Source organism: Nanorana parkeri, unplaced genomic scaffold (genome assembly GCF_000935625.1).
Source record: "Nanorana parkeri isolate BGI_ZX_2015 unplaced genomic scaffold, ASM93562v1 scaffold34, whole genome shotgun sequence".
Lineage (NCBI taxonomy): Eukaryota > Metazoa > Chordata > Amphibia > Anura > Dicroglossidae > Nanorana > Nanorana parkeri.
In genome coordinates, this window is record NW_017306302.1 from 3,025,655 (window position 1) to 3,044,132 (window position 18,478).

At 39.9% G+C, this 18,478-nt stretch overlaps 1 protein-coding gene across 1 annotated transcript in view; it reads left to right on the top strand.

The window, feature by feature from the left end:
* The first annotated feature begins 398 nt into the window (after positions 1 to 398).
* Positions 399 to 18,478, top strand: part of ADAMTS6 (ADAM metallopeptidase with thrombospondin type 1 motif 6) — a 231,591-nt gene continuing 213,511 nt past the window's right edge. Inside the window, exons 1-2 of the mRNA XM_018569151.1 lie at positions 399 to 728; positions 1,604 to 1,968. Coding sequence (XP_018424653.1) covers positions 632 to 728; positions 1,604 to 1,968 — 462 coding nt within the window. The 5' untranslated portion in view covers positions 399 to 631. The remainder of the gene's footprint in view (positions 729 to 1,603; positions 1,969 to 18,478) is intronic.

An 18,478-nucleotide genomic window follows, 5' to 3' on the forward strand; every position in this document is an offset into this window, starting at 1 on the left:
GAGTAAACTATATAATTTTTCCTTATGTCGTTAATGAAAAATGAGCTGTCTGGCCTTGACACATTATTTAGGTTAGCCAATTATGTTTAGTCTTTTAAATGTTTATTTAGGCTATGATGAACAACACTGGCTTAATTCAATTACTCCATATTTTGTAACATTAGTTATAACCACCAAGTCTTAATCATTCTGTCATATGGCTATGGATTTAGCCTTCTGTCGTTTAGCAAAGGCAAAAGATGGTTTGACTTACATTCTTATTTTTTTATTTCTAAAGGTACAGAAATGGCCCACTCTCATTAGTTTTCCTATATGATACTTGAGAAGCTGTGTGAAAGATTCATTTTCTTTTCTCATCTGTCAGTTTCAAGTTTTTTGTGAGCATTTTTAACTGGACTGAGAAAAAATGGACAAAGAAGAAAGAAAATTTAGGAGATGGCCTTGTGTTAAAAAGTAAATCTTCTGTTGAAAAGCCACTAATCAAGGTGGTGGCGTGGAAAGAAGGAAGAGCACATGGACTTGTTATGGTTCCGTTCTGGGATAGAACTAATACTGTAGGAGAGAGGTAGCCTCAAACAGAAGACGATTCAAAAAAGAAGAAAGAATTGTCCGCTTTCTTGTTTTCCAAATTATGGAACTTTTGTGGAAGACGTTGACCTGGATATTGGGCCTTGTCATGGTTTCATCGGAATCTAACAGGGACCACAGACTCACCTATGGTTCTCAAGGTAGGGTTTTTCCTTTTAGACTTAACCAGTGAATCTTTGTTTTAATTTTCCTCATGAGTTTTTTTTAAAGACTCAAGATTTCCCCGGTTTATCACTTGTGTTACAGATACAAAATTAATTTTGTGTTAGTTATTTCATATCACCCAATATGTAAAAATCAAAGCTCTGGACATGTTTAGGACCCTTCCATCAAAACCTTTCTTAGATTTATACTATCACCTTTACATATCAGCAAATTTGTTCAGGTGCACTGTAAGCTCCTCCATTTGGCAAGGGTTAGATTGTGAGTAGAGAGCATTATTTTCATACATAATCCACTAGACAATCTTTCTGTATGTAACCTACATTTGAAAACTCAATGGAACATTATACAGTCCAAGGGTAAAGGGCATTAAGCCTATAATATGCTTTGCTATTTTATAAAAAGAGTCTGGTTAAAACTAAATGACCTGCAGAAGCTCGCACCAGCTCACAAATACTCCTATATGTCAGGCCATCTAAGATGTCCAGTTTGCCAGTTTGGGCTGGCTTCAGGTGTCTGAAAGGTACCCAGATTAATTGGTTAGCAGTAATGTAGCGCGATTTAACCATGTTGTACACTATTTTATGTAGGACTTTTCGTGGTTAATCTACCAAGCTATAAAGAACATATTTGGCTTTTATATAATAGTAGCAAGTCACAGAAGCAGTTTGCACAACTGATAGCCGAGACTTTTAATTTTAAAATCATAATTTTTCTGTTTACAATAAGAAGGCTAATAGAACCTTGCATAGAATATTGGCTGTTGTTATGGTCTAGTATGTACTACTCCCTGTTACTTTCCTTTTCCTTTGCATGGTCCCTTCATGGATTGGCCTGACTTACGTTTACAAAGGGGAGTTCCTGTCTTACCTTGAACACTACCAGCTGACGGTTCCTATAAGGGTTGACCACAATGGGGATTTTGTCAGTTTTACTGTGAAGAACGACAAACACTCACGGAGGAAGAGGAGTATGGACGCTAAAGATCAAGAGCAGGAAGTTTCTAAATTATTTTTTAAAATTTCTGCCTATGGCAAGCACTTTCACTTAAACCTGACTCTAAATACGGATCTGGTTTCCAAACACTTTACAGTAGAATATTGGGGGAAGAATGGGCCTGAGTTTAAGCACGATTTCATAGAGAACTGTCACTACACGGGATATTTACAGGACCAAAATACCACAACAAAAGTAGCTCTGAGCAACTGCAATGGCTTGGTATGTATTATTAGTCTTAAAGTCATTTTGTAGTGTTTGTGTTATTGTATAGTTTGTTTCTTTCTTAAAAAAAACAATGTAAATCTGATGCATTAAAATGGGAGAAAAGGTAAAGAACAAAAAGTAAACCCGTTGGCCATCACAACCACAGTTTACCTTTCATTTTAGAGGAAAATGTAAATAAATAATTGACTGGTCGCTATAGGGTAGAACTGCATTTTGGTTTTAGTTTTCTTTTCTCCAGTTTTAGTGAATCAGTTCCCATGCAATGAAAGTTGCTGATGTATTATTTTAAATATGGTATTCTTAATGAAAAATGGCATTTAAAGGCTTCAGGAAGGGCTGTTAATTTATTAACATAGATAGGTGTCATGCTTAAAGTCCGCCTGTGTCCAGGTTTATGGACATTAAAGTATTGACATATTCCTAGCAGTAAATGAGCTTTAAAACAAGCCATCCGTGACTATGAAGTAACTCATTCTAACGTTGGTTTCAGATGGTTTCTAACAGCTTGGAAAATCTGCTGTGTGTTTATGTTAAAGGTCTGGCAGGCTGCCAACATTCTGCTTTTCATAGAAAAAAGCTAACATTTCTGTGCCTGTGTTATTTAGTTTGTAGATTATTTTCTCTGCAGTGCTTTTATCTACAGAGGTAAATAAGGGATTGTTCTAATGTGCTTTTACTACTTGTTCAGAATATATTTAATACTTTAGTCTGCAAAGTCTGGTCACAGATTCAATTTAAAACATGTGAGAACAATTAGATTTGTCTGTCTTACTTGACATTGTTGATATTCTCACTCTTTGTTGCACTTTTCCAGTTCCTAATTGTTTTATGTTTTATTTTTGTAAAATGTTATTTATATACAAAAAAAATTAAAAGAAATCCCAGGATAGATATGTGGAAGCTGCCATTTCTAACTTGAAAAGGTGCATGATCCAGAACTGTTATTTTGACCCTTTCCGCGCTGTGCTGGAGCAATCACATGTATATCTCGTGTCTGGAGACCTGATGTTCCCATGCTTTCCCAGGTAAGTGATTTATCAAGTTGTCCAGCAGGGATGAGTATGACAGCTCTGGAGCCTGCATCTTCCACAACAAGCAATGGTAGGCCTGTCTCCTCTAATATGTATGAGATGATTGTCCCAATCTGCATCATAACAGTTGGAAAGGGAAACTAACTTTTGTGTATGGGTTATAGATGATCCAGTTGTATGGGTTATAGATGACCTGTGCAGACACTCTTGACCCAGTTGTTTCTGGAGTGAAGAATTGTTTAGCTTATTTCCCAAACCGATCACTATTGTCCCTTAGATATGAGACCAGCATCAGGACATATGTACAGAACGATCATATAGCAGTCAAATCTTTCATCCTTTATAGCAAGTTTTCTCTGTGTTTCTTCCAGGTATGTCAGATACCTGTGTACCAAGCTGCATGCTGTGGTTCTGCCCACCGGCCACTCTGTCACTACAGCTCTGCAGGGACATAATAGTGATGTAGCAACTGGCGGGTGGAAACACAATGCACAGCGGGAGACACTCCAGAAGTGTTAGATGCTGATTCTTCAGCTGGTATAGTTCTTTAAGAGAGTGATAGTATTATTAATCTTCTTTCAGAGGTTGTCTGTTAATTTTTTAAATACCTTCTCATAAACATGAATACACTGAATCCCAGCTTTGTGTGTTTATGAGTATAGAGGTGGTGGACAGCCCTTGGCATTGGCTTGGGTTGGTCGTAGCACTTTGCAGAAATTAATCAAAATAGCAAGTTCTATTTTCCTTGATTATAGTTAGACGGGAATGCATGTGCCAGATGGCACTGTCTACGCACATAACTATATTTGATATAACAATTGTTTCTATGAAAGAGTTGTATTTTTCAGACATCAATTGCACTTCAATGGGCTGTTTGATCAACCAAACTCAGCCAAGTTGATCTAAGATCCATTGATCATTTTTGTGTTATGGCAAGCATGAGTCATAAACATGGGGATTGCTTCCAATATAATTGGATCATTTCAAGAGCCTGGTTATCTTTACTAATACTAGCAAAAGTGTACCTGTTCCAGAATGGACAAGGTTGGATATATTCCAAATAATATGAAATACTTACTTTATTGGGTAACATACAAGAGAACGTTGTGGAAGCATATGACATTGGGTAGTTTGTGCAGGAGGGGAGTGCAGAGGGTATGACATAGGTAGTATGTACAAGGGAGGAGTGCAAAGGGATAACAAAGACTGATAAATGCAGGGGTGTTGAGGGTATGGTGGTGGACCGTATGTGCAGGACAGGAGGGTTTGAGGCTGGTGATATGTACAGGAGAGCATTGGGGAGTGTATAACCATAGGAAGCATGTGTGGATATTAACATCAGTTCTACTACCCAGTAATAATAGAAGCTAGTATGTGAGGGAGAGGAGTGGGAGGCATATGGCAGCAGTCAGCACACGGTTGAAAGGAGTGTGAAGGGCATGAGGATAAGCAGTATGTGCAGTTAGGAAAGGGTATAAAGGCAAGCAATATGTGCAAAAGGGGCTGGCATTGTGTGCAGAAGAGGAGTGGCATAGGGTAAGGGTGCGATGATAAGCAATATGTACAGTAAAGTGAAGGAGGGTACTGCAGTTTGTGCAGTAGAGTAATGCAGTGTATGATAGTGGGTAGTATGTGATGGAGAGGCCTGATGAGTGTATGGTGGTGGGCAGTATGTGATGGAGACAAGTGAAAATGGTATGATGGCAGACAGTACGTGCAGGAGTGAAGTGCTGAGGATATAATAGCAGCCAGTATTTGTAAGAGAGGAGTGCACAGTATGTACAGGAAAGGAGTGCGAAGAGTAAGACGGCGGGCAGCATGTGCAGTAGAGGAGTGTATTGCATATGACAGATCATAGTATGTGTATGGGGGCATGATGGCATGTAGTGGGCATGTTGAGAGTATGGTAGAGGTCAGTATATGAAGGACAGGAGTGCCAAGCATTTGATGGTGGTCAGTATCTACTGGAGAAGATTGCAGAACATATGATGGTGGGTAGTATCTTCCAAAGCTTTGGTTCAGAGAGTTACCGGTGAATCCCAGGAACATGATCCCCTTTTTTTTAAACCTGATTACATAGTATATAACTAATGCTAATTTCCAGCAGCTCAAGTGGGGGGTAAATACCAAGAAGATGCTACAAATAAGCATGAAGCGCCTTTTGTTCTCTTTTTTGGCCTGCTTTTTTATTACATCACTACTAATTGTATATTTTTGGCTGGTATGGGTCTTCTCCACACTAGTGAACATTTGCTCACTATTGGGGGGTGAGATGCTTATTGGGCAAAAGTAATCAAAATTCCATAAAGAGACAACTGCCTGTTTTTACAGCCCCTCAGCTGTACGTGTGAATTCAGCTCTAAGATCCCCTCCTGGTAGCAGTACTTCTCCCTTAGCAGCATGGTTTCTTCAGACCGAACATTTTAATTACAGAGTCAAGGTCAAGATTACCTTTTGGACCATGTCTAATGTTACCGCCATATTCATGGTGTAACATGAAACAAGGTCACATTGCAAACCCCTCCCCCCCCCCCCCCCCCCCCACTACCCACAGGCTGCTGCTGTTTTCTGAATTCGGCTCCGCCCACATAGACACGTCATTCATTCACAGATGCTTTGACGAATGGAGAAGTTATAAGTTCCATTAACCACCGTGTCAGAGGTTCTTCATCAAAATACAAGTGCGGTGACCTCACCACACTCCTTAAGTATATTCCTTCTTCCTCTGTCCATGTTACTGAATGTCCGTACCTCGGTACAGACATGGACAAGAGGTAGAATCTGATGGAGCCAGGGCATTGCACTCATGATCGATTGCAATGCTTTAATGGCTCCAATACAAAAAAATAGTAAATTCACATTTATTTTTTTCATAAAAAGAGTGTACTTGGCAGATGATGCATTGGTTCTCAGGAGCAAGAAATATATTTTTATTGTTCAGGCGGTGCTAAGTAGCATAAACAGGATGATTCACACAAAGACTGAGAGAGGAGGGGACCAGACCAGACATATAGAGAATTCTTTCTGGCAATCTCCTTAAAAATGAAATGGCCACATTTATCAATGGTGCGTGTTTTACCCACACTAAAAAAAAAACAAACATATTTGAGATGTACAGGTGAAACTCGAATAATTAGAATATCATGCAAAGTTCATTTATTTCACTAATGCAACTTAAAAGGTGAAACTAATATATGAGATAGACTCATTACATGCAAAGCAAGATAATTCAAGCCGTGATTTGTCATAATTGTGATGATTATGGCTTACAGCTCATGAAAACCCCAAGAACCCTAAATCCACAACCTCAAAAAAGTAGATTATTACATGCAATCAATAAAACAAGGATTGTACATAGAACAATATCGGACCTCTGAAAAGTACAAGCATGCATATGTACTCAGTACTTGGTTTGGGCCCCTTTTGCAGCACATACTGCAATTACTTTTGCATGATATTCTAATTATTCGAGCTTCACCTGTATAGTGCAAATTATAAAATCAAGAAAATAATAGGCTGCCAGTGTCCCTTTTACTAGGGATGCACCGAAATTTCGGGCACCGAAACATATTGACCAAAAATGTCACTTTTGGCAAAATGCCAAAAGTGACATATTGCGGTGCATCCATAGTTTCTCTCCTTCCTGCTGGGTGCCGCTTTGTGTCCCCTCTGACATAGCACAGCGTTTAGCAGGGAGGAGAGAAACTGTCAGAAACATTTATTATTACCCAGTTTTTGTGTAAAATATATTTTAAAATAAAATATAATAGATGGGGTCGGGTAAACAGACACCAAACATGTCAAGCCTTAAAATTGTGTGCGCCTGTTAAATCGCAAAAAACGACAATACCCAAAGCACATCAGTTTAGTGTTAACAGTGAATAATGGCCCTTGAATTATTAGTCGCACTCTGCCGTTCGTGGTGATATGTAACGTGTGGTGTGATTGTTGTTTTGCATGTGGGCGCATCCGTGCAATTGAATTCATGTGTATGGGGACGGAGGACTTTAAAAACATTTTGTGTGTGTTTTATAAATTTTTTGTAAATGTGACTTTAATTTTTACATTTCCCTTTTTTTTTTTCTTTTTTACACTTAACTTTATTGCTATCACATAGGGGGCTGACAAGCTCCCTATGTGATAGCACAGATAAACCGGCAGGTCCTCTTTATGGAGGTATCTATTAGACCCCTAATAGACTCCAAGGAAGCTGATAAATTAGAGAGAAATGACAGACTGAAGCCAGAAGTGATGTAATACAGTGGCGTAACAAACGGGGGTGCAGCAGGGGCGCGGGCACCGGGCGAAAAGTGAAATACACATCACTTCCGCATTCTGAAATCAGAGGGGAGGTCAGCAGGTGAACATGTGCTGATTTCCCTCCAATCAATGTACAGAAACCTGCCGTGCCTGTCCTGGGCTCAAACTGGAAACAATGGAGCCCAGGATAGCCGGCAGCAGCATTCAAGTGGCTTAACTATTGACAATACTATACCTTATTTGTGTATCACTCAAGTGTAGATCAAGTCTCCATTTAAAAAAAGGTGCGGTTCCCCCTCAAAGTCATACCAGGCCCTTAAGGTCTGGTAGGAATTTTAAGGAGGAACCCCACCACAGGAGGAAAAAAATGGGGCCACCCCCTAAAATTCCTAACCAGACGGACTACAATTTCACGTACTTTGTACTGTGATTGTAGTCCATCACAGGAGTGAGCTTGGAGTGGTGACTACTTTACAACACACACACACATAGGCAACAAAAGTAGTCACCCTCCAGAAGGAAGGACAGAGTTAGCACCAATTCAGAGATGATTTGAGGATCTACAGCCGAGTGATACACAAATAAGATACATTTTTGTTAACAGTTAAGGTACTTGAATGCATTTTTAGGATTTAACTCTGACTGGTAAGCTGCAAAATATTACATTTCTATTTTTTGGCTTTAGGTGTGCTTTACCTCTCACAACTGATCACTTAATTTCATAGAGCACTTTATTGAAATGGTATATAGGATCAAAAACTAAAAATGAATATGCATTTCTATATTACAATTCCACATGTTCTCACCCACTCCTCATAACCATATCGACCTAGAAGTTTGTAAACATACTTATTGAAGATGCCCATAGGATGTGCTTCCTCAATGCACTGACAATTTTACTCAGCCCTGTCAATATGCACTTCCTTGTGTCACAGCTCTAACTAAGCCTGCCGATTGGACTATAACTCAACTTCTGAACCTCCCACAACATAAAATCATCATTGGTAGCTGAAGATCCAAATAATTGGTTGTGTATACACATTTTTGATATAGTTGCATTGTGATATGACTGAAAAACCTGTAAAAATTGCCATGCTACACTTGTTTAAAACATAGAGAACACCAGCAATGTGCGTTTGAGCACTGCAGTTACATTCTCAAGTGTTTCCTGTATTGTTTTGGGTTTCAACTGATTCATTCATTCTGTAAACAAATCAATTACAATGATGAATAGGAACACTCTGCCCTTTTTCTGCTGTCAGAGCATGGCTTTCACAATAGGTATCATGTATCAGAAGTTTGTGGCTTTTAGTAAGTGCTGTGGATTGTTCCTGATACATTAGCACTATCTTGCATTCATAGTGATGAACCTTTAGTCATGTACATTCATTCTGCTTTTATGGGATGTTTAGAAAACGTTTAGTCATTTTTTTATGGGGGGGGCAATAGTTACATGTAATGGTATGTATCCCATTTCCTGCAGGCCGCTGCGTCTAACTGATCTTGGTTACAATGCATTACTGGCTCCAATCCCCAAACAATAATAAATGCAATTTTTTTCTTTTATGAAGAAGTGCGCATTTATAATTTTTTTCTAAAAGGTGGAATTTCCCTTTCATGTGGTATGTGTTTCTGTTGCAGATTTGCCCTCACCTGTTTAGTAAAACTGAAACAAAAAGTAAGGGGAAATCTTTGTAACAGAGCCACCAATAGCAGTAGAAAGTGGAAAGAAGTTCTAACTCTGCCCCACTTTATTCAAAAGGAAATAAAAAGTTTTGTCTGGACATACACTTTAACCCCTTCATGACTGAGCTAGTTTTTAGTTTCTGTTCCTAAATGACTGACACACTTTTTACATTTTTGCTGTGTGATTCTTCCACAGCAGCAAGTTTTGATTATTATTATTATTTTTAGAATTTTTTTAATAATAATTATAGTATACAAATATATTTATATATAAACGTTTTATTTTCCTAATTTTTTGTACACTTTTTTTTTTTTTACACTTTGTAAAAAAAATAAGTGTAAAAAAAAAATATTTTTTTTTTGTCAGTTTATATCAAGCAATCACTATGACTGCTTAATAAATTAACTTTTTAACATTTTTAGTTATTATCAGGCTGCTCCAAGCTTAGGAACAGCTAATAATAACTTTAGAGACTGATCCTGACAGTATGTCAGAATCAGATCTCACTAAAGGTCTTTGATCGTTCCTAGACGATCAAAACTGATACATTTCACTCGAGATACATTTTGTATCTAGTGGTTGAAATGTATCATTTAACATCGGGCCAGGCTCTCCAGCTGTCAAAACGAATAGCAGAGAGGTGAGTCACTGCTACCTCTCTGCTATCTTCAGCTGTCAGATACGGGATCGCTATTTAGCGAACCCGTATCTGAATGTAAAGGCTTCATTCTTTCATTCATGAAAGAAAGAAGCTTTTAAAAAAGCTTAACTATTTCATTAATGAATGTCTCAATAGTGAGGCATTAATTAATGACTGGAACTGCTGAGAATCAGCAGTTACCAGCATTACAGAGGCTAATATAACTCGGCACGTACAGTGTACGTGGCCAGTCATATAGCCACTTTGTGACGGGACGTACACTGTACGTCTCCCGTCACGAATGGGTTAATAAAACTACCAGATTCTCTAATTATATATCCCATATCAGTATGGGATATTGTTTTTAAGGTGGTCATGCAGAGTATCACAAGCCAATATTGGGTTTTGAATAGCAGACTTTTCAGGTGCCCACACTGACACAAAGGGGGTGATTTACTAACCTAAACACACACACACACCAGGTGTGTGTGATTTTCACACAGCAAAACGTATTTATCAACCAAAAAGTCTCTAAAAGCATATTTCCACTAATGCCATATATGGAAAAATCATGCACATGATGCATATATAATGCTGCTTCACAGTTTAGACAAAAATGGTTAGCTCATGCATTTACATTCCTGCATTCATCAACGCAAGCAACATAACATAGAGCTAATTTACACCACATTACCTTGCAATTCATTGCAGGGCTTTGAACAACACACCTGCTGGGTGTGTACACACTACAAAGGTGTTTCGATTCCTCCCATAGATCATGCTGGGAGGGAACACACTACAGAGGTGTATACACATTCGTGGTGTGTTTATAAGGTTAGTAAATCAACCCCAAAGTCTTACATTTGTAAAATATGTACGTATTGTTAAAAATAAGTAAAAACATGAAAATACATGTAATGATGATTGTGGCTACATTGTACACATACATATCGCCTTAAATCATCCCACTCCGATTAGCCTAATAACAATGCTAGTCCGTCTTCATTTTTACGCATGTCACATTTCCTGAATAGATCAGAGATAATTAGGATAGAAGTATACTCTACACATTTCGTGGAAATTGCTATGCTTCTTCAGGAGTAATTGTGGTAGTATTTGTGCTAAACATGAGCCACCTTGTCTAAGATGTCTGTTAATAACTAGGTGGGGCACCACCTAGACCAACCAGAATGTCCATCACATGCCACAATATTGCAGCTATCTCTTGCAGAATATAGCATCCACTTATTTAACATCAATCTTCATAGACAGTGAGAGAACCTGATAAGTAGTGATGGGCCGAACACACCTGAGTTCAGTTCGAGTTCGAACTTTAGAACATGGAAAAAGTTCGAACTCGAACTTCAAACTCAACGAAAGTCTTTGGGACCAGAACTCAGAAAATCAAATGTCCCAATTTTGAAGGTTTATATGCAAGTTCTTGGCCATAAAAATGGTATGGGGATCTGGGTACTGCCCTGAAGGATATGTATCAGTGCAAAAAACACTTTTGAAAAATACAGTTTTTAAAGGAGCAGTGATTTTAACATTGCTTAAAGTGAAACAATAAAAATGAAAAACCCCTTTAAATATAATGCTTGGGGGGGTCCCCTTAAACTGCCTGTAAAGTGGCACATCTGTACGATGTATAGAACCTGCTGTAGCAAAAATGACATTTATAAAGAATGCTAGGAGGGATCCCATTTAAATAAATACATTTAAAAAGCATGGGGTTCCCCCCAAAAAGTCATGGCAGACCCTTAAGGTCTGGTAGGAATTTTAGGAGGGACCCCATTTAAAAAAAGGTGAGGTTCCCCCTCAAAGTCATACCAGGCCCTTAAGGTCTGGTAGGATTTTTAAGGAGGAACCCCACCACAGGAGGAAAAAAATGGGGTCCCCCCCTAAAATTCCTAACCAGACCCTTGATCCTAGCACAGGCCTGCCTGGGCAGGAAAGAGGGACACACACGAGCGCGCAAACCCTCCCCCCAATGCCAATACCAGGCCGCAAGCCTTCGCCACTTTTTCTAGGTCGCACCTGGAAAAGCATCTTGACCCTGTGCTGATAAGTCCTTTATTTTAAAAAACAAAATGGATCCACCTACGTAATCCTAGGGTCAATCACGACGTCCAGTGTTGTCCACGACGACAACTCAACAAAATGTAAAAAAAAATAAAAAATATTAAAACAAAACCAAAACCTGACGCCCGTCGACTCGTCTGCTCATGACCAACTCCCACCGCAGAATGGCATTCTGACAGATGCCGGCAAAATATAAACAATTGGGCAAACAGCTAGCTCCGCCCAACTGTTTACATTTGCCCAGCACCTGACAGGACCTAACCGTGAGCCATGATGGGGCAAAGTTATCTTTACTTTGCCCCATTATGGCTCTTACAGTGCACTGTGCCATGATTGGACAAAGTCTTGCACCTGACCTATGGTCAAGTGCATTGTTTTACCCAATCAGGGCTTCAGAAGGCACTGTGCAGTGCGCAGAGCCCTGTGGGGAGCTCGGCGGGCGAACAGCACGAACTGCCGATGTTCGAATCGAACTGTTGGACTCAAACATCGAGCTCATCCCTACTGACAGGGTGGATAGATTGGTAAGGTGTTGAGGGAGAGATTCCACCTTCCCTCACATCGGCTTCTGTGTTTATTACCCGAACATAATTCTAATTAATGATGAGGGATAATGTAGTTACTGATGGAAGTATGAGAGTAGATGTACAAGATACAAAAATTCTAGAGAAGATTGAAGTGTTTATAGAGTGCTGTTCTTACTATTACTGTAAAGGATACTGAGGGTACTTAGTAGAAGTCCTGGGACACCTGCCCTGGGTTTACCAACGCCCATAGAGATATCAGTTAAGAAAATAACAGATAATTACATTCTCTCTTCTAATTTGCTGGTCAGGTTATGCTAATCTCACTCTTTCATGTTCTAGCAATTTGGTTTTAGTTTTTCTTTAATGTTTACAAGCAGGGAAAGTACACAATTATGTGAGATCATTGTAAATACTATGGGCTTAGTTAGATAATTGTGGTGCTTTGAACTCAGAATCGTCTGTTAACACATGCACAAAATGTTCGGTCTATTAGAAATCACTTTTTGAGTTTTTCCTTTAAAAGAATAACAAATATGGATAAGCTGTCATTGCTAAGATCACCTTCTGAAATTCTAGTTGCCTGGCTGACATGTTGACCTACTGGCATTAGACTCTGAAAAACTAAGCATATAAAGACTTAGTAGGTGTTAAAGCCAGGACAGTGAAAGCTAGGGGAATTTTATACTGTGGTTGCTGTGGCTGAAACACGTAATTAATTAAGTGATTATTCTCTAATATTTTAGATTGTTTTAGTTGACTTGTTTGCTTTTTAAAGAACTAAAGGACCAATTAATCAAAAATTATTTATTTCATGTTATGTTTAACATATTAGTTTTGCCTGATAAAAGTAGTCACATGAATGTACTGAACTCTAGTCAGCCATAAAACATTGTAGTACATGCATAGCCAGGAATTTTTCTGGCTTCTGCATTTTTCCTTTCTCTCCTTGCTGTTTGACCAGTCCCATGAAGCAGGTTTGCTTCACTAATCGTGTGGCTGCCCCCTCTCTGACATCATCACTTACGATGCAGGACCAGTGGACATCCAACTTAGTCCACCATTATCCACCGCTAGTTGGTGTGTCATTGACACACCAACCAGCGGTGCATCATCATGCCAACCTGTGCTCACATGGCAGGACCGGGCTTACTACTGCACAGAACATTGATAAAATGACATTACATGTGCACTGCTTTGTCCAGGAGTAAGAACTGCCAACTGTTGGTGGTAGAGGGACTACAGAAAGGACCCACTGAGACCTAGAGTTTACAAAGGGTTAAGCATCTTCTCCCCACCAATGTTAAAGCACTGCATACTTGAATGGCCAGTCACCAAGCACCAACACTATCAGGTTGGAGGAAGGGGAATTAAGTCATATGCTCCACACCGAATTTTTCCTCTTCTTGGGAGACTGGCATTTAAAGCCCATCTCTGGATGTAGATCTCTCCTCTCTCATCCTTCCCACTCAGGGCCGGTGCTGCCACTAGGCAAATTAGGCTGCTGCCTAGGGTGCACTGCTGCATAGGGCGCAGACTCGACCACTCACCCACCCACCCCCCTATGGTGCACCCCCCCATTTCAAATTGCAAAGGCCAATAGCGGGCTGGCTATTGTGCCTACCCACTGAGCAGAGGAGCGGAACTGAGAGACAACTTTCTCTCTCAGGTCCACTCCTCTGGTCAGTTGCTGGTGTTTCAATAGCCAGTCTGCTATTGGCTATTTCAAAGTAAAAAAGCCCTGTTCCCACTCCCTTTTTACCCATTGATCAAAAAAAAAGGAAATACCCTTTGAAGCCCCTTTTATACTCAACTCCACCATCCAAATCTCTCAGCAGCAGTGTTTTCAGAAGTGATGACTGGTGGAACCAGGGCTACAGTCTGTGCCAACTGGTTGACTCTTCATGATATCATTATGCCACTGAAGTCTTCTGGGTCCTGAGAATATCCAGCTGGTGGACAGCCAATAGGTAGTGGCCACATCGTTTAGGTGTGACATGGACACCTGAAGAAGACCCTCCCCCCACAGCAGTGACGAAGACATAAGACTTGAAGCATTATGTGACCATGTATTTAGGAAAGTAAAGGAGTTTTAGGTCAGATTTTTTTTTTCTAATTCAGCACTTAATGTAGTTGGGGTGGAAAAGGGATGGACAGGTTTATACCAGAAGTTCAGCTTTAAGTCAATCTGTTGCTTTGGCCTGCCTGGGAAAAAAAGTAATGTTAAAGAACAACAATAATATTGTAGGCTATAGATATAAATGTGGACCTGTTCGCAGCAAAAAGATTCTTTAAGCTGCCTCCATGTTATGAGGTTGTGTCACAGCACAATGAAAACTAGACAGGCATAAGGTGCTAGTTAAAAATATTTAATTAAGAAAAGTGTCCACAGGAGCAAACAAAAATCATAAACAGGAACCAGGCAAGGTCAGGAGCCAGAGTGGGTAGTCATACAAGCCAGGTCAGGAACACAGAGATCGGCATTGTCAGGAACAAGCCAGGAGCAGGAACCAGAGGAGAACGTCAGCCAGGATCGGGTCATACACAGAATCAGAATACTAAGAGCAGTAGGAATGCACTTGCAGGTAAGACCACGCAAGGGCAAGGTCAGACTGGACTGAGACTGGAGATGGTTTATATAGTGGTTTATATCATCACTCAGGGACAGGAAACTCCAATCTGGCTCTCTCAGATGATGCTCTCCTGTTTGGCCATAAGAGGGAGCCTAGGAGTAGTAAACAACGTTAGAGTCTGCTCAGACAAAGTTGGAGTCAGAGGTGGGTAACATGGAAGCCAAGCCAGAATTACTCAAACCAGTTAAGTCAGGGTGGAACCCTGACTGGCTGGTACAGTGTTTACTGGGGGACATTGTCAAGCTAGCCATTATCCACTCTTCACATTATTCAAATATGCCTGACTTCGATTCTTTTGAGTCATATATTCAGAATAAGTATGCAGCAAGTGATGCACGTGTGCATGTTCCTGCTCTGTCACTGAGAAAGGGTTGAAGCCAAATCATCAGTATGGTGATTCTAGCATTCTCAGAAGTAAATTGTTTGTTGTTGCTTGAATTGGCATAGCCTAATACAGAGTCACAGACTTTTACAGAGAGAAAGGAGCGATGATACCAATTATATCTGGAGTTCCCATTACTGGTAAGGTGACTAGTAATGAGAGTTGACCCATCAAATATAACATTTTGCAACATAACCTATTGCTGCAAAAGAGAAAGTCCCACAGAGTCCCACAGGATTAGAGCAGGATTTAAAAGGAAACACTAATGCTTTAGGGGCAATTTGATTTTAGTGTAGTATGAAGCCCATTCTCCTTATACCCAAATGTTTCAATCTGGCTCCAGCAGCACTTTTTGGGAAACAAATGAAAGGTATGCTGTGGCGACTTAAAGTGAACCAGTGACGAGGCTATAAACTTTCAAGCATTAACACATCTTTAACAACAAGTAAATTAACTTTTGATTAAACCCTCATTGACCTACAGAGGTCGGTGAGGGCTTGTTCTAAATGTTAAGTACATAGCCTGGCCATAGGTTCACCTAGAGGTGCCTTCTGTTTAACACATCAGTTTGTATTTCAGAGGTTTGGTATAACTCTCTCACTGCTGCATTATGATATTTTGTTGGTTATGTGTTTAGTTGAAGCACTGAGATCTTGATGAATGCTTAATTAATATTATTTGCTTAGGAGAACATTACATCAGAATACAGCATTGTAAGGGAAAACTATATATAGGAAAACTCCCTGTATATCATAGATTAGCAAGCATAAATACTAGCATTGCACCACAGCACCATCTACAACTCAAAAGACATATCAGTACACATCAGAATGTCAGTAATACAATTAGTACATATCAGCATATGTTGCTACTTTTCCAGCACCCCTTCACATGTGTAGCTATATGACGTTTAGCTTCTCTCAAAGGAAACTGTGACGATCCTTTGGCAATGGCTTAGGGAGCGTATCCGCAGTCATTTCTTCTGATGAGCAATATTGCATGTCGATAATGGCTTGCTCTTGAGTGTCCCTTAGCAGATGATTCTTCACATCGAAATGCTTGGTTTCGAGGGTTGACTCTTTCTATTTGTCAGCTTTATACACCATTGGTTGACTACACATTTTGGTAATTTTTCTGTCTTTCCACGATGTTGGTTCGAGTATTCTATGTGCCCTAGCAGTATATGACAGCTTACAGGGTAGTATTCCCTTTGTCGTCCATGTGAATCTTCTAATTTCAGTTTGTCCAGCAGAATTTAACATGGATCTTGACTTATCCATTGTAAGTTCCACCTCTTGTTCTGACTCCTGTGTGTACTTTCCCGTTTGCTAGGAAAACTTTGTCCTTTTGCACTGAAATACATTTTGTGAAGAAGCCCTCATCACTAGTCATGTGATTTGCTGCACCTGAGTCAATACACCATAAATATGAAGAAGTCACTCACACTCCAGCTCAAGTTCAGTCAATATTTTATTGACCTCTGTGGTGTCACAACCACAGAGACCATGGAGACGTTTCAGAATCCCTTCATCAGGCATACAAAGAGTGAAACTAATGCAGTCCACATTCCTTTATCTGTATTCTGTTTTCTTATTTGGATAAGCTGGTTGTCTTCCACTAGCAGACATATAATTGCTTTTGCTTGCCTGTTCTTCTTGTCCCATTCCTCTGTGGGCCCATTATTGGGTCTGTCTATACTCAGTACTTGCCACAAGTCATCTTTGCTTAGCAGTATTTCAAACTTGAACTTTCATAGCCTGTAGTTGCTATTGTTGAACTTTGCGATTGCAGACTTCATGTCTGAACAGATTGCCATCTTTCTATAGCTTGGATGCGACTTTTGTTGACTTGCAGTGTTCTGTTTAGTGTCTGGGCCCATTTGGCACCTTTTGGAATAAGCTCTTTGCTATTAGTAGTGATATTAAAATAGTTACAAGCTGAGAGTACACTATAGTCTGCTTAACGAATGGGGGCTCTGCATTAAAATTGCCTATTGATCGCTATTCCTATTTAGTATATATTTCTGCTCAATTTGTCTTTAGGGTTCAGATGCCCTTTTCAGGTTTCTCTCCCTACATTTCCATTTAATTGTTGTTGCTGTGCTGTCCACTGCAATGGTGATAGATAGGGTTGGAACATCTAAAACGTTTTTAGTAGTAAGAAAAATAAGTAAGTAGAATACACATAATGCAGGCCATGCACAGTCAATTTTCTTTCCCACTTTGGTACATGAGGTATGTTAGGTTACATTATGTGTGTGTGTGTGGTCAAATATCTCTGAGCAATTTAATTTTGAGTTTTCCAATTCAAAGCAAAGTGTTTATTTTAACATCTTCCCCCATTCTCAGTGGCGTTTACATACTTTCCTTTGTCTTCTGCTGCTCTGTTGGGTGGAAGCTGAAGAAAATGCGTAATACTTTTTAAAATAGTGTTGCATGTGATTTGTTCCATGTGACCTAAAAGCTTTGGAATGCTTGACCAATAAGAACTGATATATGTCCTTAGCCATGTGTAAGGTATGACTCCAGTAATGTATAGCTTACACGGGCTTTCTTTTCACTCCTGATGGCTAAATAGGGTATTGTGGAAGTGGGTGAGGGATCGCTGTGCGTAAATAGAAAGTCTTGGAAATTCTGACCAGTTGGAGGACAATGATCACTTTATTAGTGTATAAACTAAACCATATCCAATGCATTTCGGGATAGTGTGGGTCTCCCTTCTTCAGGGCTTTGGTAGTGTTAGTTGGTTGTGGGCACAGCAGTCTGTCCTAATATGAAAATGGTGCTCCAGAATGTCCTTTGTGTCTGAAGTGGCAAACTGCACTGCAAAGCTCGGATGGGGAGAGAGATTTACAGTGTGAGCCAGTGAAGTATGCTGCACTCAAGTGTGATAACAAGGAACCCTCTGATAAGGAGAGAGAGCAGAATGAGCAGGTGGATGACCTCATCCGTTTGCAGTGTGCAGTGAGCAGGCTGGATATGAAGACATGTACTAATATTCCTTTAATGGCCAACTTTGGGCTTGGCAAAAAAAATGTATGTGGGCGGCTTCCCCACTATACATGGAGGAAGGCTCTGATTGGGAGGATTCATTTTGTGATTCCATGGTCCTGCAGGCTTTCTCCCTGCTGTTTCCGGTAGTGGTGACCTGTCCCCCAAAGCTGCACCTCTTCTCCATTTGTGTAGTCTCCCCTCTCACCAATGTCACCATGTACAATGCTGGACCAGCGGTATACTGCATATAATGCATTCTATTAGAGCCTTTT